This window comes from Salmo salar, chromosome ssa20 (assembly GCF_905237065.1).
Source record: "Salmo salar chromosome ssa20, Ssal_v3.1, whole genome shotgun sequence".
NCBI lineage: Eukaryota > Metazoa > Chordata > Actinopteri > Salmoniformes > Salmonidae > Salmo > Salmo salar.
The window spans coordinates 83,248,197-83,273,907 of NC_059461.1; the positions used below are offsets into that span (position 1 = coordinate 83,248,197).

General features: G+C 48.0%; 1 protein-coding gene across 2 annotated transcripts in view; it reads right to left on the bottom strand.

Annotated features, from left to right (window-relative positions):
- The window catches only part of LOC106581424 (rho guanine nucleotide exchange factor 17), a 95,607-nt gene extending 70,152 nt beyond the window's left edge, over positions 1-25,455 (bottom strand). For both annotated transcript variants that reach the window (XR_001323095.2, XM_014163480.2), the window contains exon 1: positions 20,093-25,455. Coding sequence is in view for 1 of the 2 variants with exons in the window: in XM_014163480.2 (XP_014018955.2) it covers positions 20,093-23,866 (3,774 nt within the window). In the remaining variant the exon portion in view is untranslated. The remainder of the gene's footprint in view (positions 1-20,092) is intronic.
- Positions 25,456-25,711: the final 256 nt, after the last annotated feature.

Sequence of the window (25,711 nt, forward strand, 5' to 3'; positions counted from 1 at the left end):
AGAGAAACCAGAAACACATGGAGAGAGGAGAGGGAGAAGAGAGCCTAGAGAGAAACCAGAAACACATGAGAGAGGAGGGAGAAGAGAGCCTTGAGAGAAACCAGAAACACATGGAGAGAGGAGAGGGAGGAGAGAGCCCAGAGAGAAACCAGAAACACATGGAGAGAGGAGAGGGAGGAGAGAGCCTAGAGAGAAACCAGAAACACATGGAGAGAGGAGAGGGAGGAGAGAGCCTTGAGAGAAACCAGAAACACATGAGAGAGAGAGGGAGAGAGGGAGAGAGAGCCCAGAGAGAAACCAGAAACACATGGAGAGAGGAGAGGGAGAAGAGAGCCTAGAGAGAAACCAGAAACACATGGAGAGAGGAGGGAGAAGAGAGCCTAGAGAGAAACCAGAAACACATGGAGAGAGGAGAGGGAGGAGAGAGCCTTGAGAGAAACCAGAAACACATGAGAGAGAGAGGGAGAAGAGAGCCTAGAGAGAAACCAGAAACACATGGAGAGAGGAGAGGGAGAAGAGAGCCTAGAGAGAAACCAGAAACACATGGAGAGAGGAGAGGGAGGAGAGAGCCTAGAGAGAAACCAGAAACACATGAGAGAGAGAGGGAGAAGAGAGCCTAGAGAGAAACCAGAAACACATGAGAGAGAGAGGGAGAAGAGAGCCTAGAGAGAAACCAGAAACACATGAGAGAGAGAGGGAGAAGAGAGCCCAGAGAGAAACCAGAAACACATGAGAGAGGAGGGAGAAGAGAGCCTAGAGAGAAACCAGAAACACATGGAGAGAGGAGAGGGAGGAGAGAGCCTTGAGAGAAACCAGAAACACATGAGAGAGAGAGGGAGAAGAGAGCCTAGAGAGAAACCAGAAACACATGGAGAGAGGAGAGGGAGAAGAGAGCCTAGAGAGAAACCAGAAACACATGAGAGAGGAGAGGGAGAAGAGAGCCTAGAGAGAAACCAGAAACACATGGAGAGAGGAGAGGGAGAAGAGAGCCTAGAGAGAAACCAGAAACACATGGAGAGAGGAGAGGGAGGAGAGAGCCTAGAGAGAAACCAGAAACACATGAAGAGAGGAGAGGGAGGAGAGAGCCCAGAGAGAAACCAGAAACACATGGAGAGAGGAGAGGGAGAAGAGAGCCTAGAGAGAAACCAGAAACACATGGAGAGAGGGAGAGAGGGAGGAGAGAGCCTAGAGAGAAACCAGAAACACATGAAGAGAGGAGAGGGAGAAGAGAGCCCAGAGAGAAACCAGAAACACATGGAGAGAGGAGAGGGAGGAGAGAGCCTAGAGAGAAACCAGAAACACATGAAGAGAGGAGAGGGAGAAGAGAGCCTTGAGAAAAACCAGAAACACATGAGAGAGGAGGGAGAAGAGAGCCCAGAGAGAAACCAGAAACACATGGAGAGAGGAGAAGAGAGGGAGAAGAGAGCCCAGAGAGAAACCAGAAACACATGGAGAGAGGAGAGGGAGAAGAGAGCCTTGAGAGAAACCAGAAACACATGAAGAGAGGAGAGGGAGAAGAGAGCCTTGAGAGAAACCAGAAACACATGAAGAGAGGAGAAGAGAGCCTAGAGAGAAACCAGAAACACATGAAGAGAGGAGGGAGAAGAGAGCCTTGAGAGAAACCAGAAACACATGAAGAGAGGAGAAGAGAGCCTAGAGAGAAACCAGAAACACATGAAGAGAGGAGAAGAGAGCCTAGAGAGAAACCAGAAACACATGAAGAGAGGAGAAGAGAGCCTAGAGAGAAACCAGAAACACATGAAGAGAGGAGAAGAGAGCCCAGAGAGAAACCAGAAACACATGGAGAGAGGAGGGAGAAGAGAGCCCAGAGAGAAACCAGAAACACATGGAGAGAGGAGAAGAGAGCCCAGAGAGAAACCAGAAACACATGGAGAGAGGAGGGAGAAGAGAGCCCAGAGAGAAACCAGAAACACATGGAGAGAGGGGGAGAAGAGAGCCCAGAGAGAAACCAGAAACACATGGAGAGAGGAGGGAGAAGAGAGCCTAGAGAGAAACCAGAAACACATGGAGAGAGGGGGGAGAAGAGAGCCTAGAGAGAAATCAGAAACACATGGAGAGAGGAGGGAGGAGAGAGCCTAGAGAGAAACCAGAAACACATGGAGAGAGGGGGAGAAGAGAGCCCAGAGAGAAACCAGAAACACATGAGAGAGAGGGAGAGAGGGAGAAGAGAGCCTAGAGAGAAACCAGAAACACATGGAGAGAGGGGGAGAAGAGAGCCCAGAGAGAAACCAGAAACACATGAGAGAGAGGGAGAGAAGAGAGCCTAGAGAGAAACCAGAAACACATGGAGAGAGGAGAGGGAGGAGAGAGCCTTGAGAGAAACCAGAAACACATGGAGAGAGGAGAAGAGAGCCTAGAGAGAAACCAGAAACACATGAGAGAGGAGGGAGAAGAGAGCCTAGAGAGAAACCAGAAACACATGAGAGAGAGGAGAGGGAGGAGAGAGCCTAGAGAGAAACCAGAAACACATGAGAGAGAGGAGAGGGAGGAGAGAGCCTAGAGAGAAACCAGAAACACATGAGAGAGAGAGGGAGAGAGGAGAGAGCCTAGAGAGAAACCAGAAACACATGAGAGAGGGAGAGAGGGAGGAGAGAGCCTAGAGAGAAACCAGAAACACATGGAGAGAGGAGAGGGAGGAGAGAGCCTTGAGAGAAATCAGAAACACATGGAGAGAGGAGAAGAGAGGGAGAAGAGAGCCTAGAGAGAAACCAGAAACACATGGAGAGAGGAGAGGGAGGAGAGAGCCTTGAGAGAAATCAGAAACACATGGAGAGAGGAGAAGAGAGCCCAGAGAGAAACCAGAAACACATGGAGAGAGGAGGGAGAAGAGAGCCCAGAGAGAAACCAGAAACACATGGAGAGAGGAGAGGGAGGAGAGAGCCTTGAGAGAAACCAGAAACACATGGAGAGAGGAGAGGGAGAAGAGAGCCCAGAGAGAAACCAGAAACACATGGAGAGAGGAGAGGGAGAAGAGAGCCCAGAGAGAAACCAGAAACACATGGAGAGAGGAGAGGGAGAAGAGAGCCTAGAGAGAAACCAGAAACACATGGAGAGAGAGAGGGAGGAGAGAGCCTAGAGAGAAACCAGAAACACATGGAGAGAGGAGAAGAGAGGGAGGAGAGAAACCAGAAACACATGGAGAGAGGAGAGGGAGGGAGAAGAGAGCCCAGAAACACATGGAGAGAGGGGGAGAGAGGGAGAAGAGAGCCCAGAGAGAAACCAGAAACACATGGAGAGAGGAGGGAGAAGAGAGCCTTGAGAGAAACCAGAAACACATGGAGAGAGGAGGGAGGAGAGAGCCTAGAGAGAAACCAGAAACACATGGAGAGAGGGGGAGAAGAGAGCCCAGAGAGAAACCAGAAACACATGGAGAGAGGAGAGGGAGGAGAGAGCCCAGAGAGAAACCAGAAACACATGGAGAGAGGAGAAGAGAGGGAGGAGAGAAACCAGAAACACATGGAGAGAGGAGAGGGAGGGAGAAGAGAGCCCAGAAACACATGGAGAGAGGGGGAGAGAGGGAGAAGAGAGCCCAGAGAGAAACCAGAAACACATGGAGAGAGGAGGGAGGAGAGAGCCCAGAGAGAAACCAGAAACACATGGAGAGAGGGGGAGAAGAGAGCCCAGAGAGAAACCAGAAACACATGGAGAGAGGAGAGGGAGGAGAGAGCCCAGAGAGAAACCAGAAACACATGGAGAGAGGAGAGGGAGAAGAGAGCCTAGAGAGAAACCAGAAACACATGAGAGAGGAGGGAGAAGAGAGCCTAGAGAGAAACCAGAAACACATGGAGAGAGGAGAGGGAGGAGAGAGCCTAGAGAGAAACCAGAAACACATGGAGAGAGGAGAAGAGAGGGAGGAGAGAGCCTTGAGAGAAACCAGAAACACATGAGAGAGAGGGAGAGAGGGAGGAGAGAGCCCAGAGAGAAACCAGAAACACATGGAGAGAGGAGAGGGAGGAGAGAGCCTTGAGAGAAACCAGAAACACATGGAGAGAGGAGAGGGAGAAGAGAGCCCAGAGAGAAACCAGAAACACATGGAGAGAGGAGGGAGAAGAGAGCCCAGAGAGAAACCAGAAACACATGGAGAGAGGAGGGAGAAGAGAGCCTTGAGAGAAACCAGAAACACATGGAGAGAGGAGAGGGAGAAGAGAGCCCAGAGCGAAAGCGTGAAAGGACTGGGACAGAAGAAAGAAAACACATCATTATGTTTCCCCAGACCTCATCTGACGCACTGAACTTTGTCTCACCCAAAGACAGCTAGTCTGACCAGGGATGGGTCTCTCTCTGTGTGTGTGTGCGTGTACCCCTCTAAGGATAGAGGTGGGGGGTCGTACTGAGGGTACCCCCTCTGTTCCCAAACATGATTTAATTCAGCCCCAGTGTTGCTGGCTAACACACATAGGCTGAAACACACACACAGGCTGAAACGCACACACAGGTTGAAACGCACACACAGGCTGAAACGCACACACAGGCTGAAACGCACACACAGGCTGAAACGCAAACACACACAGGCTGAAACGCGCGCACACACAGGCTGAAACGCGCGCACACACAGGCTGAAACGCGCGCACGCACACAGGCTGAAACGTGCGCGCGCACACACACACACACACACACACACACACACACACACACACACACACACACACACACACACACACACACACACAGGCTGAAATGCACACAGTGTGTGTTGAGGTTAGTTAGGTCAGTCTATTCCAGGACCATCATATCTTGACAAGAATGTCCTGCTTTCCTTTTTAATCCAAACACTGAGGTTGGCATCTGACTCACACACTCACACACTCACTGACTAACACAGGCTACATAATCAGTCTGCTACACAGCCAGACAAAAACCCCCAGATCACACACCCTGACCCCCAGATCACACCCCCTGACCTCCAGATCACACACCCTGACCCCCAGAACACACACACTGACCCCCAGATCACACACCCTGACCCCCAGATCACACACCCTGACCCCAGATCACACCCCTGACCCCCAGATCACACCCCTGACCCCCAGATCACACCCCTGACCCCCAGAACACACACACTGACCCCCAGAACACACACACTGACCCCCAGAACACACACACTGACCCCCAGATCACACCCCCTGACCCCCAGATCACACCCCCTGACCCCCAGATCACACACCCTGACCCCCAGAACACACACCCTGACCCCCAGAACACACACCCTGACCCCCAGAACACACACACTGACCCCCAGATCACACACCCTGACCCCCAGATCACACACCCTGACCCCCGATCACAAAAACACTACATGGCACCAAAACAGGCAAAGCGCTTTCAGATTATGTAATCCACATGTTGTGAGTGATGTAATGGCAGGTTGAGAGGGTGTGAGAGAAACACACACACACAGACACACACACACAGACACACACACACACACACACACACACACACGTATAAAACCTGAACAATTGCTCTGGGCCGCGGCCGTTCCTCCAGTCTCCTCTCCTCCTCACCCTAAATCCTGCTCCAAGAGCCCAGCAGCCATTCTGACATGGTCTTTCTGCTTTTCTCCTGGACACAGGAATCATAGCGGGAACAAGACCCGAAAGAAGCTAACCGCCGGACAGAAGCCATGGAGGGAAGGAGAGATTGGAGAGGGGAGGTGGAGAACGGGGCAGAGCTGCTCAAGTCCACCCACAGAACCAGTTGAGCCCAGAACTTCTTTGTGCATGTGTGTATCTGTGTATCTGTGTATCTGTGTGTGTGTGCGTGTGTGTGTGTGTGTGTGTGTGTGTGTGTGTGTGTGTGTGTGTGTGTGTGTGTGTATCTGTGTGTGTGTGTGTGTATCTGTGTGTGTGTGTGTGTGTCAACGTGACCACGCTCTGAGCTATGCTCTGTGCAGTGGTGGAACACACACTCATGTCTTTGTGTGTGAGGAGAGGACTGGAAACTGCCTATTCACTGTGTGTGAGGAGAGGACTGGAGACTGCCTATTCACTGTGTGTGAGGAGAGGACTGGAGACTGCCTATTCACTGTGTGTGAGGAGAGGACTGGAGACTGTCTGTGTGTGAGGAGAGGACTGGAGACTGTCTGTGTGTGAGGAGAGGACTGGAGACTGTCTGTGTGTGAGTTACTAAACACACAGGTACATTCCACCTGCTGTCAGAGTGCATTACAGACTTGTGGTTGATCCTGTGTTTGTTAGACAACTGTTTTTAGTCTCCAGACACTCCTCTGAGTCTGAGCTTTGAGACACTGAGCCACAGCTGAACTAAAGCATGCCACTTTACTATGACAAAGACAACCAAGCACACACAAGGGAAGAGGGGTGTTTCTTAGTCATGAATAAAACACACGTTCATAAATCCTTCTTACACGCACACACTCAGCTGAGACGGCAGCTCTGCTAGAAAGTGATGTTTCAGAGAGATCCTCTCTCTCTCACACACACACACACACACACACACACACACACACACACACACACACACACACAGTTCTATCCTCTATGTAAAGGTTCCCTATACCAGATCCAGTCCCACCTTAAAATAGGCCCCCTTTCACCCCATGAGTCCGTCCTTAAAATAGGCCCCCAGCCCCGCTCTTACAGTGGAACACAAAACATTTATGTTGCCCTCGTCCCCAAGGAATTTTGCCAGCCTGTCTGTTTATTAGAGGGGGACTTAGATAGAGGAGTGTATTTGTGTGTCTCCAGAGGACAGGAAGCACAGACACAGAGGATGTTCTGGCCCCATATGCTTTAGTCTCCTGAGAACTGCATTACTGAGGCCCGGCGTAGACCATGGTAACATTAGAGGGGTGGAAGTGGGGGGTCAGCGTTCCCAAACCTTTAGACCCAGCAATTCACAGTAAACAAACAAATACTTTGGTACCAAAGTTTCCATGACAATAGCTTTCTCATGCGCAGTCTTCCTGTTATGTAAAATGGCGGGTATAAAAAATAGGAAAAATCTTTTACCCTCTGGTCAAGGGCATGACGGGAAATGGTGAACTGGTTGGTTGCACTCATCTGTTTAACCATCTCTCTATCCCCTTCCTTTCCTTTCTGTCTCTCCCCCTTTTCCTCATCCGTCTAGTGCCTTCTCTCCTCATCCCCCTCACTCCCCCTCCCTGCTGGACAGAACTGAGGAAGTGTGCGTGTGTCCCTCCACCCTTGTCCTCCCACACTAAAGGTCCCCACCAGAGCATCTCCTCTGGGGCTCAGAGAGAGGTACGGACTACAACACAACCACTGTCTATAAATTAGAGGTCAACCGATTAATCGGAATGGCCGATTAATTACGGCCGATTTCACGTTTTCTTAACAATCGGAAATCGGTATTTTTGGACACCGAGTTGGCCGATTTCTTTTTTTTCAGACCTTTATTTAACTAGTCAAGTCAGTTAAGAACACATTCTTATTTTCAATGACGGCCTTGGAACGGTGGGTTCCGCCGTTCAGGGGCAGAACGACAGATTTTTACCTTGTCAGCTCGGGGATTCAATCTTGCAACCTTACGGTTAACTAGTCCAATGCTCTAACCACCTGCTTTTACATTGCACTCCACGAGGAGCCTGCCTGTTACACGAATTCAGTAAGAAGCCAAGGTAAGTTGCTAGCTAGCATTAAACTTATCTTATAAAAAACAATCAATCATAATCACTAGTTAACTACACATGGTTGATGATATTACTAGTTTATCTAGCCTGTCCTGCGTTGCATATAATCGCTTAGGTACACGTTGCTCCAACCATAAACATCAATGCCTTTCTTAAAATCATTACACATAAGTATATATTTTTAAACCTGCATATTTAGCTAAAAGAAATCCAGGTTAGCAGGCAATATTAACCAGGTGAAATTGTGTCATTTTGCGTTCATTGCACGCAGAGTCAGGGTATATGCAACAGTTTGGGCCGCCTGGCTCGTTGCGAACTAATTTGCCAGAATTGTATGTAATTATGACATAACATTGAAGGTTGTGCAATGTAACAGGAACATTTAGACTTATGGATGCCACCCGTTAGATAAAATACAGAACGGTTCCATATTTCACCGACAGGAAAAACGTTTTGTTTTCGAGATGATAGTTTCCGGATTCGACCATATTAATGACCTAAGGCTCGTATTTATGTGTGTTATTATGTTATAATTAAGTCTATGATTTGATAGAGCAGTCTGACTGAGCGATGGTAGGCAGCAGCAGGCTCGTAAGCATTCATTCAAACAGCACTTTCGTGCGTTTGCCAGCAGCCCTTCGCAATGCATTGGGCTGTTTATGACTTCAAGCCTGTCAACTCCCAAGATTAGGCTGGTGTAACCGATGTGAAATGGCTAGCTAGTTAGCGGGGTGCGCGCTAATAGCGTTTCAAACGTCACTCGCTCTGAGACTTGGCGTAGTTGTTCCCCTTGCTCTACATGGGTAACGCTGCTTCGATGTGTTCCTGGTTCGAGCCCAGGTAGGAGCGAGGAGAGGGACGGAAGCTATACTGTTACACTGGCAATACTAAAGTGCCTATAAGAACATCCAATAGTCAAAGGTATATGAAATACAAATCGTACAGAGAGAAATAGTCCTATAATTCCTATAATAACTACAACCTAAAACTTTGAAGAATATTGAAGAGTCATGTTAAAAGGAACCACCAGCTTTCATATGTTCTCATGTTCTGAGCAAGGAACTTAAATGTTAGCTTTTTTACATGGCACATATTGCACTTTTACTTTCTTCTCCAACACTTTGTTTTTGCATTATTTAAACCAAATTGAACATGTTTCATTCTTTATTTGAGGCTAAATTGATTTTATTGATGTATTATATTAAGTTAAAATAAGTGTTCATTCAGTATTTTTGTAATTGTCATTATTACAAATAAATATATATACAAAATAATAATAATTGTTAAATAAAAAATAAAAAAATTAGGCCGATTAAACGGTATCGGGGTTTTTTGGCCCTCCAACAATCGGTACCGGCATCGGCGTTGAAAAATCATAATCGGTCGACCTCTACTATAAATGGAAAGGTTTCTGAGTGTGTGAGTCAAGGCCTGGGGGTTCTCAGAAAGGGATTACACAGGGGGTTCTGTGAGAGAGACAGAGACAGAAAGAAACAGAAAGAGAGAGAGAAAGAGAGAAAGAGAGAGATGGAGAGAGAAAGAGAGACCCAGATACAGGCAGAGACACACAGAGAGAGAGAGAGAGAGAGAGAGAGAGAGAGAGAGACAGAGATAGACACAGAGACAGAGAGAGAGGCAGAGAGAGAGAGAGAGAGAGATAGACACAGAGACAGAGACAGAGAAAGAGAGAAAGGGGAGGAGAAAGAGAGAAGGGTAGAGAGAAAGCAGGAGAGACAGGAGAGAGAGAGAGAGGAGGGGAGAGAGAGGAGGAGAGGGCAGTGTTTGATTCTAGGTGGGTGGTCTGATAAAATAATAAATCTGATGTTCCCTTAGCTTTAATCCACGACTCCCTCTCTCCGTCTGACCTTATACAAGTCCCAAAACATCAATCCCTCTCATTTTATCCCCCTGACTGCCTGCTTCTACTAGATCATTCTTTCCCTCTCTCTCTTTATCCCCCTTTGTCCCCCTCTGTCCCCCTCTGACTACCTGCTTCTACTAGATCATTCTTTCTCTCTCTATTTCTATCTGGGGTTCTCTCTCTCCATCTCCTTCACATGTCACCCCTTTACCTGTGTAAAAAGCCATCCTCATCTTTCTGTCCCTCTAACAGTCTCAGCGCTCCTCTCTTCCTAAAGGAGGGCTGGCAGGCTGGCCCATCAATCTAGTGTGTGCCATGTAATGCTCTTCCTGAAACCTCTCCAGTGTGCACTGTGTACTTCTGAAAATAAGCATCAGCTGCAGTGAAAGCCTAAAGAAGTTAGGAGCGAGAGATAGATGGAGGGAGAGAGAAAGAGAGGGGAGGAAGGAGAGCGAGTTTGATATTGACCAGAAGACTTCCCATCTTTTGTTGGTAACAGGTCTTTCTGAAAAAGACCATGAGTGATCACTCCCATGCCCGCCTGTGTAAATATGACCCTCGTCTAAAGTACACTACAAGAGGAAGTCACACACACACTGCACTGACATGGACTTACACCTGCATTTACTCCTGGAGGGTTCAGGGCAGATAGACACATCCAGGAATGCTGGTCTAAGTGAAAACACCTCAGACCGTGGCGTCTGGGGGGGGGGAACATGTTTACATTGCCAAAGCAGAAGGAAAAAGATAAACACAAGTGAAATAAACAAAAATGAACCGTAAACATTACTCACAAAATTTCCAAAAGAATAAAGACATTTCAAATGTCATATTATGTCTACATACAGTGTTGAAATTATGTGCAAATAGTTAAAGTACATAAATAAACATAGGTTGTATTTACAATGGTGTTTGTTCTTCACTGGTTGCCCTTTTCGTGTGGCAACAGCTCATACATCTTGCTGCTGTGATGGCACACTGTGGTATTTCACCAATTAGATATGAGTTTAGCAATGTTGGATTTGTTTTCGAATTCATTGTGGATCTGTGTAATCTGAGGGAAATATGTGTCTCTAATATGGTCATACATTTGGCAGGAGGTTAGGAAGTACAGCTCAGTTTCAACCTCATTTTATGTGCAGTGTGCACAAAGCCTGTCTTCTCTTGAGAGCCAGGTCTGCCTACGGCGGCCTTTCTCAATAGCAAGGCTATGCTCACTGTACATAGTCAAAGACTTCCTTTTAGGTGGTTGTAGAATTTAACATCTCTTTTCTGGTTTTTGATAATTAGCAGGTATTGGACTAACCACTAGGCTACCTGCTGCACCGCTCTGCATGCATTATTTGGTGTTTTACATTGTACACTGAGGATATTTGTTCAGAATTCTGCATGCAGAGTCTCAATTTTGTGGGTTCTATAACTGATTCAAGTATTTTTTTACCAGATGCTAATTGGAATGTCAAATTTTATGTTCCTTTTGATGGCATAGAAGGCCCTTCTTGCCTTGTCTCTCAGATCGTTCACAGCTTTATGGAAGTTACCTGTGGTGCTGATGTTTAGGCCGAGGTATGTATAGTTTGTGTGCTCTAACAGTGTCTAGATGGAATTTGTATTTGTGGTCCTGGCAACTGGACCTTTATGGAACACCATTACTTTTGTCTTCCTGAGATTTACTGTCAGGGCCCAGGTCTGACAGAATCTGTGCAGAAGATCTAGGTGCTGCTGTAGGCCCTCCTTGGTTGGGGACAGAAGCACCAGATCATCAGCAAACAGTAGACATTTGACGTTAAGATTCTAGTGGGGTGAGGCCGGTGCTGCAGACTGTTCTAGTGCTCTCGCCAATTCGTTGATATATATGATGAGGGTGGGGCCTAAGCTGCAACCCTGTCTCACCCCACGGCCCTGTGGGAAGAAATGCGTGTGTTTTTTGACAATTTTAACTGCACACTTGTTTGTTTACATGGATTTCATAATGTCGTATGTTTTTTCCCCAACACCACTTTCCATCAATTTGTATAGCAGGCCCTCCGGCCAAATTGAGTCGAAAGCTTTTTTGAAATCAACTAAGCATAACAAGACTTTGCCTTTGTTTTGGTTTGTTTGTTTGTCTATTAGGGTGTGCAGGGTGAACACGTGGTCTGTCGTACGATAATTTAGTAAAAAGCCAAGTTGACATTTGCGCAGTACATTGTTTTTCACTGAGGAAATGTACGAGTCTGCTGTTAATGCAGAGGATTTCCCCAAAGTTGCTGTTGACGCATGTCCTCCGGTAGTGATTGGGGTCAAATTTGTCTCCACTTTTGTGGATTGAGGTGATCAGGCCTTGGTTCCAAATACTGGGGAAGATGCCAGAGATGAGGATGATGTTAAGAAGTTAAAGTATAGCCAACTGGAATTTGTGGTCTGTATATTTTATCATTTCATTGAGGATACCATCAACACCACAGGCCTTTTTGGGATGGAGGGTTTGTATTTTGTCCTGTAGTTCATACAATGTAATTGGAGAATCCAGTGGGTTCTGGTAGTCTTTAATAGTTGACCCTAAAATGTGTATTTGATCATGTATATGTTTTTGCTATTTGTTCTTTGTTATAGGGTCAAAAAGATTGGAGAAGTGGTTTATCCATACATCGCCATTTTGGATAGATAACACTAAACAAACAACAAAATGAAGAGTTCTCCAATTTTCCCAGAAGTGGTATGGATTCTTCAATGACATTGAGCTGATTTCTGATGTGCTGTTGTTCCTTCTTTTTCCGGAGTGTATTTCTATTGTTTTAGTGATTCACCATAGTGAAGGCGTAGACTCAGGTTTTCTGGGTCTCTATGCTTTGGTTGGACAGGTTTCTCAATTTATTTGTTAGGTTTTTGCATTTTTCAATGCTGTTAATTTTCTTAGGTCGTCTGCTAGAATGTTTTTGATTTGATAGGGAAGCTGAGAGGTGAAATATACTGTTTAGGTTTTCTACTGCCAAGTTTACACCTTCACTATAACAGTGAAACATTTTGTCCAGGAAATTGTCCAGAAGGGATTGAATTCGTTGTTGCTTAATAGTTTTTGGGTAGATTTCCACACTATTTTCCTTCCATCTATAGCATTTGTTAATATTATTCAGTTCCCTTGGCTTTGAAGCCTCATGATTGATTATTGCTCTGTTCAAATAGAGTGTGGTTTTGACGAGATCTGATAGGGGTGTCAGTGGACTGACTGAACGGTGGAAGAGACTCTGGGTTTAGGTCAGTGATAAAGTAGTCTACAGTACTACTGCCAAGAGATGAGCTATAGGTGTACCTACCAAAGGAGTCCCCTCCAAGCCTACCATTGTCTATGTACATACCCAGCGTCAGAGCTGCAGGAGATGTGACCCGTTTTTGTTGGTTATGTTGTCGTAACTGTGTCTGAGGGGGCATATGGGGGAGGGAATGCTGTCACCTGCGCTCTCAGTTCAATTCAAGGGCTTTATTGGCATGGGAAACACATGTTAACATTGCCAAAGGAAGTGAAGTAGATAATGAAATTAAAGTGAAATAAACAATACAAATTAACAGTAAACATTAACCTGACAGAAGTTTCAAAAGAAAATACATTTTAAATGTCATATTATGTCTATATACAGTGCTGTAACGATGTGCAAATAGTTAAAGTACAAAAGGGAAAATAAACATAAATATGGATTGTATTTACAATGGTGTTTGTTCTTCAATGGTTCTCTCTCTCTCCCTCCCCAAATCCTTTCACCTGTCTCCCGATCTCCCTCCCTCGTTCTCTGTCTTCCTGTACCTGATATCTGGCTAAATCTCATCTCATGAAGCCTGAAGGAGATGACCTCATTGCACAGCAATGCTCAGAGAGAAAGAGAGAGAGAGAGAGAGCGGCGCGAGAGAGACATAGAAGAGAGGGGGAAGAAAGAAGAAAAAAAGAGGCACAGAAAGCAGAGTGGCTATGATGAGTCTATAGCTATGATGAGTCTATAGCTATGATGAGTCTATAGCTATGAGGGGTCTATAGCTATGATGAGTCTATAGCTATGATGAGTCTATAGCTATGAGGGGTCTATAGCTATGATGAGTCTATAGCTATGAGGGGTATATAGCTATGATGGGTCTATAGCTATGATGGGTCTATAGCTATGAGGGGTCTATAGCTATGAGGGGTCTATAGCTATGATGGGTCTATAGCTATGATGAGTCTATAGCTATGATGAGTCTATAGCTATGAGGAGTCTATAGCTATGAGGGGTCTATAGCTATGAGGAGTCTATAGCTATGATGAGTCTATAGCTATGATGAGTCTATAGCTATGATGAGTCTATAGCTATGATGAGTCTATAGCTATGATGAGTCTATAGCTATGATGAGTCTATAGCTATGAGGGGTCTATAGCTATGAGGGGTCTATAGCTATGATGAGTCTATAGCTATGAGGGGTCTATAGCTATGAGGGGTCTATAGCTATGAGGGGTCTATAGCTATGATGAGTCTATAGCTATGATGAGTCTATAGCTATGATGAGTCTATAGCTATGAGGGGTCTATAGCTATGAGGGGTCTATAGCTATGAGGGGTCTATAGCTATGAGGGGTCTATAGCTATGAGGGGTCTATAGCTATGAGGGGTCTATAGCTATGATGAGTCTATAGCTATGATGAGTCTATAGCTATGAGGGGTCTATAGCTATGAGGGGTCTATAGCTATGATGAGTCTATAGCTATGAGGGGTCTATAGCTATGATGAGTCTATAGCTATGAGGGGTCTATAGCTATGAGGGGTCTATAGCTATGATGAGTCTATAGCTATGAGGGGTCTATAGCTATGATGAGTCTATAGCTATGAGGGGTCTATAGCTATGATGAGTCTATAGCTATGAGGGGTCTATAGCTATGAGGGGTCTATAGCTATGAGGGGTCTATAGCTATGATGAGTCTATAGCTATGATGAGTCTATAGCTATGATGAGTCTATAGCTATGAGGGGTCTATAGCTATGATGAGTCTAGCTATGAGGGGTCTATAGCTATGATGAGTCTATAGCTATGAGGGGTCTATAGCTATGATGAGTCTATAGCTATGAGGGGTCTATAGCTATGAGGGGTCTATAGCTATGAGGGGTCTATAGCTATGATGAGTCTATAGCTATGAGGGGTCTATAGCTATGAGGGGTCTATAGCTATGAGGGGTCTATAGCTATGAGGGGTCTATAGCTATGATGAGTCTATAGCTATGAGGGGTCTATAGCTATGATGAGTCTATAGCTATGATGAGTCTATAGCTATGAGGGGTCTATAGCTATGATGGGTCTATAGCTATGAGGGGTCTATAGCTATGAGGGGTCTATAGCTATGAGGGGTCTATAGCTATGAGGGGTCTATAGCTATGAGGGGTCTATAGCTATGATGAGTCTATAGCTATTAGGGGTCTATAGCTATGAGGGGTCTATAGCTATGATGAGTCTATAGCTATGAGGAGTCTATAGCTATGAGGAGTCTATAGCTATGATGAGTCTATAGCTATGAGGGGTCTATAGCTATGAGGAGTCTATAGCTATGAGGGGTCTATAGCTATGAGGGGTCTATAGCTATGAGGGGTCTATAGCTATGATGAGTCTATAGCTATGATGAGTCTATAGCTATGAGGGGTCTATAGCTATGAGGGGTCTATAGCTATGAGGGGTCTATAGCTATGATGAGTCTATAGCTATGAGGGGTCTATAGCTATGAGGGGTCTATAGCTATGAGGGGTCTATAGCTATGATGAGTCTATAGCTATGAGGGTCTATAGCTATGAGGGTCTATAGCTATGATGAGTCTATAGCTATGAGGGGTCTATAGCTATGAGGGGTCTATAGCTATGATGAGTCTATAGCTATGAGGGGTCTATAGCTATGAGGGGTCTATAGCTATGAGGGGTCTATAGCTATGAGGGGTCTATAGCTATGAGGGGTCTAAAGCTATGAGGGGTCTATAGCTATGATGAGTCTATAGCTATGAGGGGTCTATAGCTATGAGGGGTCTATAGCTATGAGGGGTCTATAGCTATGATGAGTCTATAGCTATGAGGGGTCTATAGCTATGAGGAGTCTATAGCTATGAGGGGTCTATAGCTATGAGGGGTCTATAGCTATGAGGGGTCTATAGCTATGAGGGGTCTATAGCTATGAGGGGTCTATAGCTATGATGAGTCTATAGCTATGAGGGGTCTATAGCTATGATGAGTCTATAGCTATGAGGGGTCTATAGCTATGATGAGTCTATAGCTATGAGGGGTCTATAGCTATGAGGAGTCTATAGCTATGAGGAGTCTATAGCTATGAGGGGTCTATAGCTATGAGGGGTCTATAGCTATGAGGGGTCTATAGCTATGATGAGTCTATAGCTATGATGAGTCTATAGCTATGATGAGTCTATAGCTATGAGGGGTCTATAGCTATGAGGGGTCTATAGCTATGATGAGTCTATAGCTATGATGAGTCTATAGCTATGAGGGGTCTATAGCTATGATGAGTCTATAGCTATGATGGGTCTATAGCTATGATGAGTCTATTGCTATGAGGGGTCTATAGCTATGAGGGGTCTATAGCTATGAGGGGTCTATTAGCTATGATGAGTCTATAGCTATGATGAGTCTATAGCTATGAGGAGTCTATAGCTATGAGGAGTCTATAGCTATGATGAGTCTATAGCTATGAGGGGTCTATAGCTATGAGGGGTCTATAGCTATGAGGGGTCTATAGCTATGAGGAGGCAGTCAGAGAAGGGAAGGAGAGAAAGAGCGAGAGAGAGAGAGGGGGCACGGGAGAAAGAGGGAGAAAGAGAGAAGGGAGGGGAAGAAAGAGAGGGGCAGGGGAGAAAGGGTCGAGAAGGGAGGGAGAGAAACAGAGAGGGGGGCAGGTGTAGTGCAGACTGCTAGTGATGGGGGGGATCACTACGGTTACATATCGCAATATTATGTGTATAGTGAGCATGTTTGGAACATCAAATCCCAATAAAATAAAAACATACCACAGTATCGCAATACATATAGAATCGTGAGAATCGCAATACATATCCTATCAGCACCCAACTATGGTGATAATATCGTATCGTGAGGTCCCTGGCAATTCCCAGCACTCGTGCACTATAGGGCAGTGAGTTGTTCTTCAGTTTCCAGAAAAGGAAAAAAAGCTCCCTTGCTCTTAAACAGACACACACATCTCCTTGCATAGGACTACACTTGTCTACAGTCTATTTCAATTTGAGATCAATTGAAAGCGTCAATCCTCTTTATGTCTCTCCTCTCCTACTAAATCAGAGCATGAGCTTACATGGAAGTAACAGACAGAGACACTGCTCAGACATCTCCCAGGCCAACACACACACACACACCGGCCGGTGGCCCTGGCTATTATCAAACACATCAGTAACGTTTCTCCAAAAGGGGGGAAGGGGTGGGTTGACGGACAACAACCCCCTCACAACTTCTTAAAGACAAGCCAACAGTGCTTGTAACAAAAAGTAATGTAATATAACAGAGTTATGTAAGACCGATAAAACAGTTTTTATAGTCACAGGAAAAGTGTGAGCGTGAGAGACGTTCTAGAGAAGATCTCAACTACAATGTTTGTGAGCGTTTGTGTGTCTCTGTAGAGAGAACAATCTTTCCTTGAGTGATACCTAACGACAAACACAGACACAGACGGGGCAGCAGGGGATAAGGACTAACTACAGGCAGCCAGGGGATAAGGACTATCTACAGGCAGCCAGGGGATAAGGACTATCCACAGGCAGCCAGGGGATAAGGACTATCCACAGGCAGCCAGGGGATAAGGACTATCCACAGGCAGCCAGGGGATAAGGACTATCCCCAGGCAGCCAGGGGATAAGGACTATCTCCAGGCAGCCAGGGGATAAGGACTATCTCCAGGCAGCCAGGGGATAAGGACTATCTCCAGGCGGCGGGGGATAAGGACTATCTCCAGGCGGCGGGGGATAAGGACTATCTCCAGGCGGCCAGGGGATAAGGACTATCTACAGGCGGCCAGGGGATAAGGACTATCTACAGGCGGCGGGGGATAAGGACTATCTACAGGCGGCGGGGGATAAGGACTATCTACAGGCGGCGGGGGATAAGGACTATCTACAGGCGGCGGGGGATAAGGACTATCTACAGGCGGCGGGGGATAAGGACTATCTACAGGCGGCAGGGGATAAGGACTAACTACAGGCGGCGGGGATAAGGACTAACTACAGGCGCCGGGGATAAGGACTATCTACAGGCAGCCAGGGGATAAGGACTATCTACAGGCAGCCAGGGGATAAGGACTATCTACAGGCAGCCAGGGGATAAGGACTATCTACAGGCAGCCAGGGGATAAGGACTATCTACAGGCAGCCAGGGGATAAGGACTATCTACAGGCAGCCAGGGGATAAGGACTATCTACAGGCAGCCAGGGGATAAGGACTATCTACAGGCAGCCAGGGGATAAGGACTAACTACAGGCAGCCAGGGGATAAGGACTAACTACAGGCAGCCAGGGGATAAGGACTAACTAAAGGCAGCAGGGGTTGTACAGTATGACTGTACTACAGTCATTAGGTTATCAGTGCCCACCGTCACATACAATCATAAGCAAAAGGTAATTGAAGTACAGCAGAGCATTGCCCAGTCCAGAAGCTAAATGTGCCCAGTCCTATTAGCAGCAGGCGCTAGTCCAGAAGCTAATGTGCCCAGTCCTATTAGCAGCAGGCGCTAGTCCAGAAGCTAAATGTGCCCAGTCCTATTAGCAGCAGGCGCTAGTCCAGAAGCTAATGTGCCCAGTCCTATTAGCAGCAGGCGCTAGTCCAGAAGCTAAATGTGCCCAGTCCTATTAGCAGCAGGCGCTAGTCCAGAAGCTAAATGTGCCCAGTCCTATTAGCAGCAGGCGCTAGTCCAGAAGCTAAATGTGCCCAGTCCTATTAGCAGCAGGCGCTAGTCCAGAAGCTAAATGTGCCCAGTCCTATTAGCAGCAGGCGCTAGTCCAGAAGCTAAATGTGCCCAGTCCTATTAGCAGCAGGCGCTAGTCCAGAAGCTAAATGTGCCCAGTCCTATTAGCAGCAGGCGCTAGTCCAGAAGCTAAATGTGCCCAGTCCTATTAGCAGCAGGCGCTAGTCCAGAAGCTAAATGTGCCCAGTCCTATTAGCAGCAGGCGCTAGTCCAGAAGCTAAATGTGCCCAGTCCTATTAGCAGCAGGCGCTAGTCCAGAAGCTAAATGTGCCCAGTCCTATTAGCAGCAGGCGCTAGTCCAGAAGCTAACGTGCCCAGTCCTATTAGCAGCAGGCGCTAGTCCAGAAGCTAATGTGCCCAGTCCTATTAGCAGCAGGCGCTAGTCCAGAAGCTAATGTGCCCAGTCCTATTAGCAGCAGGCGCTAGTCCAGAAGCTAAATGTGCCCAGTCCTATTAGCAGCAGGCGCTAGTCCAGAAGCTAAATGTGCCCAGTCCTATTAGCAGCAAGTGCTAGTGCAGAAGCTAAATGTGCCCAGTCCTATTAGCAGCAGGCGCTAGTGCAGAAGCTAAATGTGCCCAGTCCTATTAGCAGCAGGCGCTAGTCCAGAAGCTAAATGTGCCCAGTCCTATTAGCAGCAGGCGCTAGTCCAGAAGCTAATGTGCCCAGTCCTATTAGCAGCAGGCGCTAGTCCAGAAGCTAAATGTGCCCAGTCCTATTAGCAGCAGGCGCTAGTCCAGAAGCTAACGTGCCCAGTCCTATTAGCAGCAGGCGCTAGTCCAGAAGCTAAATGTGCCCAGTCCTATTAGCAGCAGGCGCTAGTCCAGAAGCTAAATGTGCCCAGTCCTATTAGCAGCAGGCACTAGTCCAGAAGCTAAATGTGCCCAGTCCTATTAGCAGCAGGCGCTAGTCCAGAAGCTAATGTGCCCAGTCCAATGATCGTTTAACATCTGTTCTAACAATGTTTGTGTAAGTGGGTTTGATGTTTCTGCTAACAAATACACTCTAAAAATAACCATCAGAGAGTATGGTTATGGCATTAGAGGCCTGCTGTGTGTGTGTGTGTGTGTGTGTGTGTGTGTGTGTGTGTGTGTGTGTGTGTGTGTGTGTGTGTGTGTGTGTGTGTGTGTGTGTGTGTGTGTGTACCGAATAGCACTCCAGGCGCAGTGAACAGAAAAAAATAGTGTGCGGATCTAGATTCTCTACCCCAGAGCAATATTCAGAGCAGTTTCTCTCCCCAAGAGCTAGAGATTGGCAAACTGGCCTCCATATTTGCTCCAAAAACTCCATCGCTATAACATTCTACTGAGTACACACTCACGCACGCACGCAAGCGCACACACACACACACTCACAGAATCATGCTTTGTAAGGTGATTCATAAAAGGGCCCCTCCTTCAACACATCATTAACAGCCTAGTATGAATAGTAAATACACGTCAGAACACATAACTCCATGTGTTGATTTCACAGAGGATTTTATCCATGACAACAGCAAACATTCAGCCTCCTCTCCTGCAACATGAAAAGACAACTTTTGACCACTTAGACAGACACACACACACACACACACACACACACACACACACACACACACACACACACACACACACACACACACACACACGTTGGCAATGTTACTCACCACTCTGGGTTTGGCTCTCTGTGGGGCTGGTGTGGTCAGCTCCTCGCTGCTCTCCCTCTGCAGTCTGGGTTCTCTGGCACCAGTGGGAGTAGCAGGGCTGGAGTTAGACCCGTCTGATACAGGCACCGTTCCTCCAGACCCAGGCCCAGACGGCTCCCCCTCGCCCCCAGGAGCATTCAGAGCCAGAATATACAGCTTGGTCACATCCTCCAGGGAGGGGGCCTCCTCACCAGTGGGCTTACCCAGGATGGAGGGTTCAGAGGCGGGTAGCAGGGCAGGCGGGTCCGCCTGTGCTCGCTGGGGCTGTGGAGGTGGGGAGATGGGGATGAAGGTGGCAGGTTCGCTGGCGTGGCGGACGTGCTTGGACCTGGCTTTGGATTTCGGGGGGGGTGGTGGCAGTGGGGGGTTGAGCTCAGTCTGGTCTTGATCCTGACTCTCCTCTGGACCGTGGTCTTCTGGACCTGGTTCCGAGTGGTCCAGCTCCTCTGATGCTGTTCGCGCGACTCGGTTGGGGCGTTTCCTGGAGGCCCGCCGGCCCATTCTGGGAGATAGAACCTCCGCTAGTTCGGGGTCAAAGTTTAATATCTGCCCTCCTCCCCCTCCATCTGTGTCATCACCATGGAGACAGGAGTGCAGCTCCCTTTCTGATTGGGAGCGGAGTTTGCCACCTTCATTGTTGACAAGGCGACTACGTAATGGACGTTCACGTTCGTCTCCGAGCTCCCACAGCTCGTCTCTCTGCTCACTCAGGATTGGCTCACTGCTGGAGGGTGGGATCTGACCAAGCTGGTCCAGCTCACTGATTGGTTCGTTGGGGTGATGGTGACTTTTGAACCCTGATTCGTCAAGCAGGTGGCCATCACCACGGCGACTGGGGTCCGAGAAGGACTTCTTCTTCGTGGCTTTCCCGTTGTTTTTGTCATCCGTCATCAATCTGTCCATTGCTCCTGGCTCTGCAACAATGCTCCGGATCACATTGCTGTAGTCGTCACGGAGACTATCGTCACGGAGACCACCATCACTGCACACCGATAGCTCGCTGGTCACGCTGCCCATGCACTCTGATAGATCGGCTGCAGAGGACGACTCTGGGACACTTCCTCCTCCGACTCCTCCTGCCCCCTTGGAGGAGAGCGACCCCAGCAGGTTACTATCCACAGAGAAACTGTTACTCCCTTCTGCTGACACAGAGCGGCGCCGGTGAGGCATAGGGTCGCTTAGCGAACGGTAAACATCCCCGTTGGACTCCCCGTTGCTGCCGTTGCTGGAGTCAGAGCCCGTGTTCCCTGCTGAGGAGAATTTACGGCGGCGGCGGATAGCGCTCGGAGTGGGAGGAGCCTCAAGCCCTGGGGCTGAGGCACTCTGGGATACATTAGTCCTCCCACTAGTACTGTTGTTGTTGACGCTGCTCATCTCTGTTACTACATCAATGCTCTCAGTCTCAGTCCCAAGAGCATGGACAGAGACAGGGTTCTCTCGTTTCTCACTCGCTCCTGCGTGTAACCCTGATCCCTCTCGCATTCCCTCGTTTAACTCTGGCCATTCCTCCTCATGCAGAGCAGACTGCTTCCAGACAGTCAGGGGTTGACCCAGCACATCTCTGACCAAAGATGACCCTAAACTTGACCCCACAAATAACCTCTCAGGGTCACCAGGTCCAGTCTCTGGTTCTGTGACTATGCCCTCATCTGTGAGGCTCGACTCGTGACCCGATAGCTCATCAACAAATTGGTCATAGAACACGTTCTCCTCAGAATCTACCTTCTGTAGGCACTTCTCTCTTTCTATGTTTTCACATTCCCCCTCCATCTTGTCTTGTTCCCCTGAAATGAAGGCTGCCCCAATGTCAACCTCAGCCTCTCTAGCTCTCCCCTCCCTCTCTTCTGTCTCCTGCTCCTCCACTTGTTTCCTTCTGAAACCCTCATCCTCAGTGGAATCTGTCGCTAGCACATCATCCTCGTTATCATCATCCTTGCGAGCGATCATCTGGCAGATATCTCTGATCACCTGTCTGGCCTCCTGTACATACCTGTCCTGCAGCGGAGTGGGCATCACTTCCTCATCCCCATAACCCCCTGCTCTGCAGTCCCCTCCGTCACTCTCCACCTCTCTGGCAGGCACCACCCCCCTCCCTCCATCACGCTCTCCGTCTAAATCCAGACGTTGCTCAGAAGAGCTTCTTTTGGCTGAGGACCCATCTGAATGTTGCCTCCCTACTGGTTTATCAGAGTAAGTGAAGGATTTGGCGCGTCGAAGAGTTGCAGTGAGGTCCTTTAATGAAGAGCGGAGTCCTGGGTGGAGACCTCTTGACCCCATCCTGTACACCGCAGATGACCCCTCAGTAACCCCTGACCTGTCTGTCTTCCGAACTCTGAGCTCTGATAGGTCACTTTTCAGGAAGCTGAGGAGGGACATTGTTTCCGAAGCGATATCCGGGTTTGACATTGACATCCTGTTCCTGTCCTTATCCCCGACTACACCACCACTTATCAACCGCCGGAACACTGTAGTCTCCTCCCTAGTAACCCCTCGAGTGTCCCCTGTGGCTGGAGATGGTGGATTGACAGGGGGAAGAAGGTGGGGGCAGACTCTAACAGGGGCGCGGGATAAGTTATCCCCATGTCCGAAGCTGGGGGAGCGGTACATGGTGAAGTTACCGTGGTAAGTCTTACTGAGCATGGAGGAGGATGCACCAACCACACTGCCTGGGGTGGTGGTAGTAGTAGTAGTAGTGTTAGCCATTCTGTTAGCATAGCTAGCTTGGTCCTCTTCTTTCAGTGTCTCGGTGCTACAGTATCTACTGCTGCTCTGCGAGCCGCCGGGACTCGAAATAAACGATGAGATGTTGACCTTTGACACCCGTGATACCCCTGTGAGGGGCGTGGTCAAGGGAGATGTCATCCCCGGCCCGCCTGATGTGTATTGGCGTCTGTAGCTCTCCTGCGCCACCATCTGGTTAGGAGTGTAATTGCGTCCCCTCAGCGCTGCACCATTTCTAGAGCCTTCGGGTTCTCTGAGCCGGTTCTGAGAGCTACCAGTCTGTTCTGTAGTGGCGGCGGTGTTCTGTTGGTGTCTCTCCAGGTGTTCCATCATACCTGTCTGCTCGTCGTCGCTGTCGTCTGATTCACCATTGTCTCGTCCCGTTGCTATGGCAACTTCGCTGTTCTTCTTCTTTTTCCTCAGTGAACGGCGTCTCATGGTGTCTCGGCTAGGTCCTAGTGACGCAGGGCTGTCCTCTTCACTGCCTGAAGACCTTCCGAGGACCTTTCCACCCCACCAACCATTCTTACCGCGGGAGAGGTAACTTCCGCTGACACCTAACGAGGGAGCGCTCCTTCCTCCTGCTCGGTGGTACTCCTCTTCTTCGTCTCCTGAGCTGAACCTCCAGCGGGCTGTGATTGCTGCCCTGGCTGAAGCTCTATCAGAGGAGGGGGCCACCGGTCTGGAGGAGCTATGTGAGGAATGTAAACTATCCCTGGGCTGCCCGGCCCCCTGGCTCTGCTGCTGCTCTACACAGGAGGAAGAGAGGCCCCTGGAGCTGCTCCGAGGTGGGGAGGTGGGGGCAGCGGCTAGGACAGAGGGTGGAGGGTCAGAGTTCAGACTAGATGTCCGGGTCTCAGGCCCCTCTCCTCCACTGCTGGGGCTGTGGGCTCTGTGCGTGTTTGATGGCTGCGCCACCTTAAAACACCTACCACTTCTACTAATACTAGTGCTGGCTGGCTCAATCTCTGCCTCGTCTGAGTAATGCTGGTCAGGGTGAAAGGCTGAGTCCATGCCCTGGTGCCTCCTCTCTCTGCCCAGCGAAGCAGCCCTGCTACGGTGTCTGTCTGACAGTGAGAGGCTAGTGGCTTCAGGGGCTGGGCTGTTGGGAGACTGCCTGTCGCTTCTGTCTGATACAGAGCTCTCTTTAGAGCTGGTGAAGTGCTGGAGGTGGTCAGATTTTATATCCTCTGCATCAGAGGTGGACCGGTGCTTCTTTCTGTGCCTGTCCCCAAAAAGCTCTCTGATCTTGGTGACACTGGGCCAGTAGGTTAGGTCAACGTGAACAGGAGGGTCTCCATGGTGACTTGGGAAATAGCTCCTGTATGACTTGCAGGCAGGCGCCCCACTGACAAAAACATAATCCTCAGAGTTCAACGTTTTACTGCAGTTATTGTTATCAGAGATAGACGGATCAATTTGGGAATAATCTCTTTTACCAGTCCCAACGCTGCTGCCTTGAGCAGATTTGCGAGTATAAATCAATTGTTGATTTCTATCCGAATCCGATCAGAGCAGAGTCTGCGCCTGAATAAAACGTTTGTTGCTGAACTTTAGTGTCAGTCGGAGACTCTGTTAAAACCGTGTCAGTAACTTGTAAATGTCCACCGTCCTCGTGGAATAACTTCCGAGACGGGGACTTCTCTCCCCTTCTGCTTTTAAATCGGGGTAAAGTTGTGCTCTTCCCGGCCACGTTACTGCCAGGGCTCAGGGCTCCGTGAGTCCGAGCCGAATTAGTGCTACTGAACTTTTCAGTGAGTTGGCGAATAGAGGGAGAAATGGAGGAGAGAGGAGTGGAAGAGGCTTTCTTTAGCTCTGCGGTGTCGAGGCTGGCAGCGGAGATTTTGGAAACTTTCCTTGACACACTAACATTACGCATAGCCGAGGGCTGCGCTTTCTCTGCCGCAGCGGTAGATGGAGGGGGAAGGGCGCCGCTACTGCCCTCCAAATCCTTTGATTTGTTTTGTTGATTTTCACAGCGACTTTTGTTTGAGCTCCAACTTTCAAACTTTTTGAAAGAGACACTGCTATACACCTTCTCTATCTCCGTTTCTGCCATTGTGCATGTGTTTTTGTTATGTTCTCTCCTTTTGTTAATTCATTGTGGTAAAGAACTTTTTCTTCCACAGTGGCTAGGCTTTCACCCCTTTTCAATTTAGCTAGTACAATAGGCTACACTTTTAACCACAATTTGCTGCAAAGTATTTTTCTACTCGAATTAAGAGTCTCAAAACAAGAAGCCAGTGTTTACACTAAAATGACAATGACTTACACTACAACGACAGTGAATTAAACAACGTGAGAGAGAACTCTCCTGCATTCTGACCTTACATGTCTTCTCGAATCGCATCCATGCACGAAGAAAAAGTGCTCACGTTTTCCCAAACTTTTCTCCTTCAACTTGTTCAACTCTGCAGCTATTCCATAGATTCCCCCATATTCCAGACTCTTTCCCATCGTTTGATTCACGCGGTTTTCCCTAAACTCATAATTCACTATAATCCCGAACTGTTGCTGTATTCCTTATTTTGACAGAATGTAGTTTTCTGTGATTTATGTTTTTACATGCAAATGCCTGGGAACGAGATAGACCAGGCGTGGGCGGGACTAGTCGGGGTATAAGGGCTGTCATAGCCCCTCGGGAATGGGCATAAAAAGCATTTCCTTTTCGATGGGAGAACACAGATATCGAGGCCAGAAATATATAATTATAGCTCTGGGCCGTGTAAACCGTTGGCGCGCTGAGAAATGTTCACTTTTAACAAAGTTAAACAAGAACATGTAACAGTGTTTCCACTGCCAGTGTAATTAATGAAGCTACTATTAGTGCTGTCTCACACGGGGTTGTGTTTGTGAATT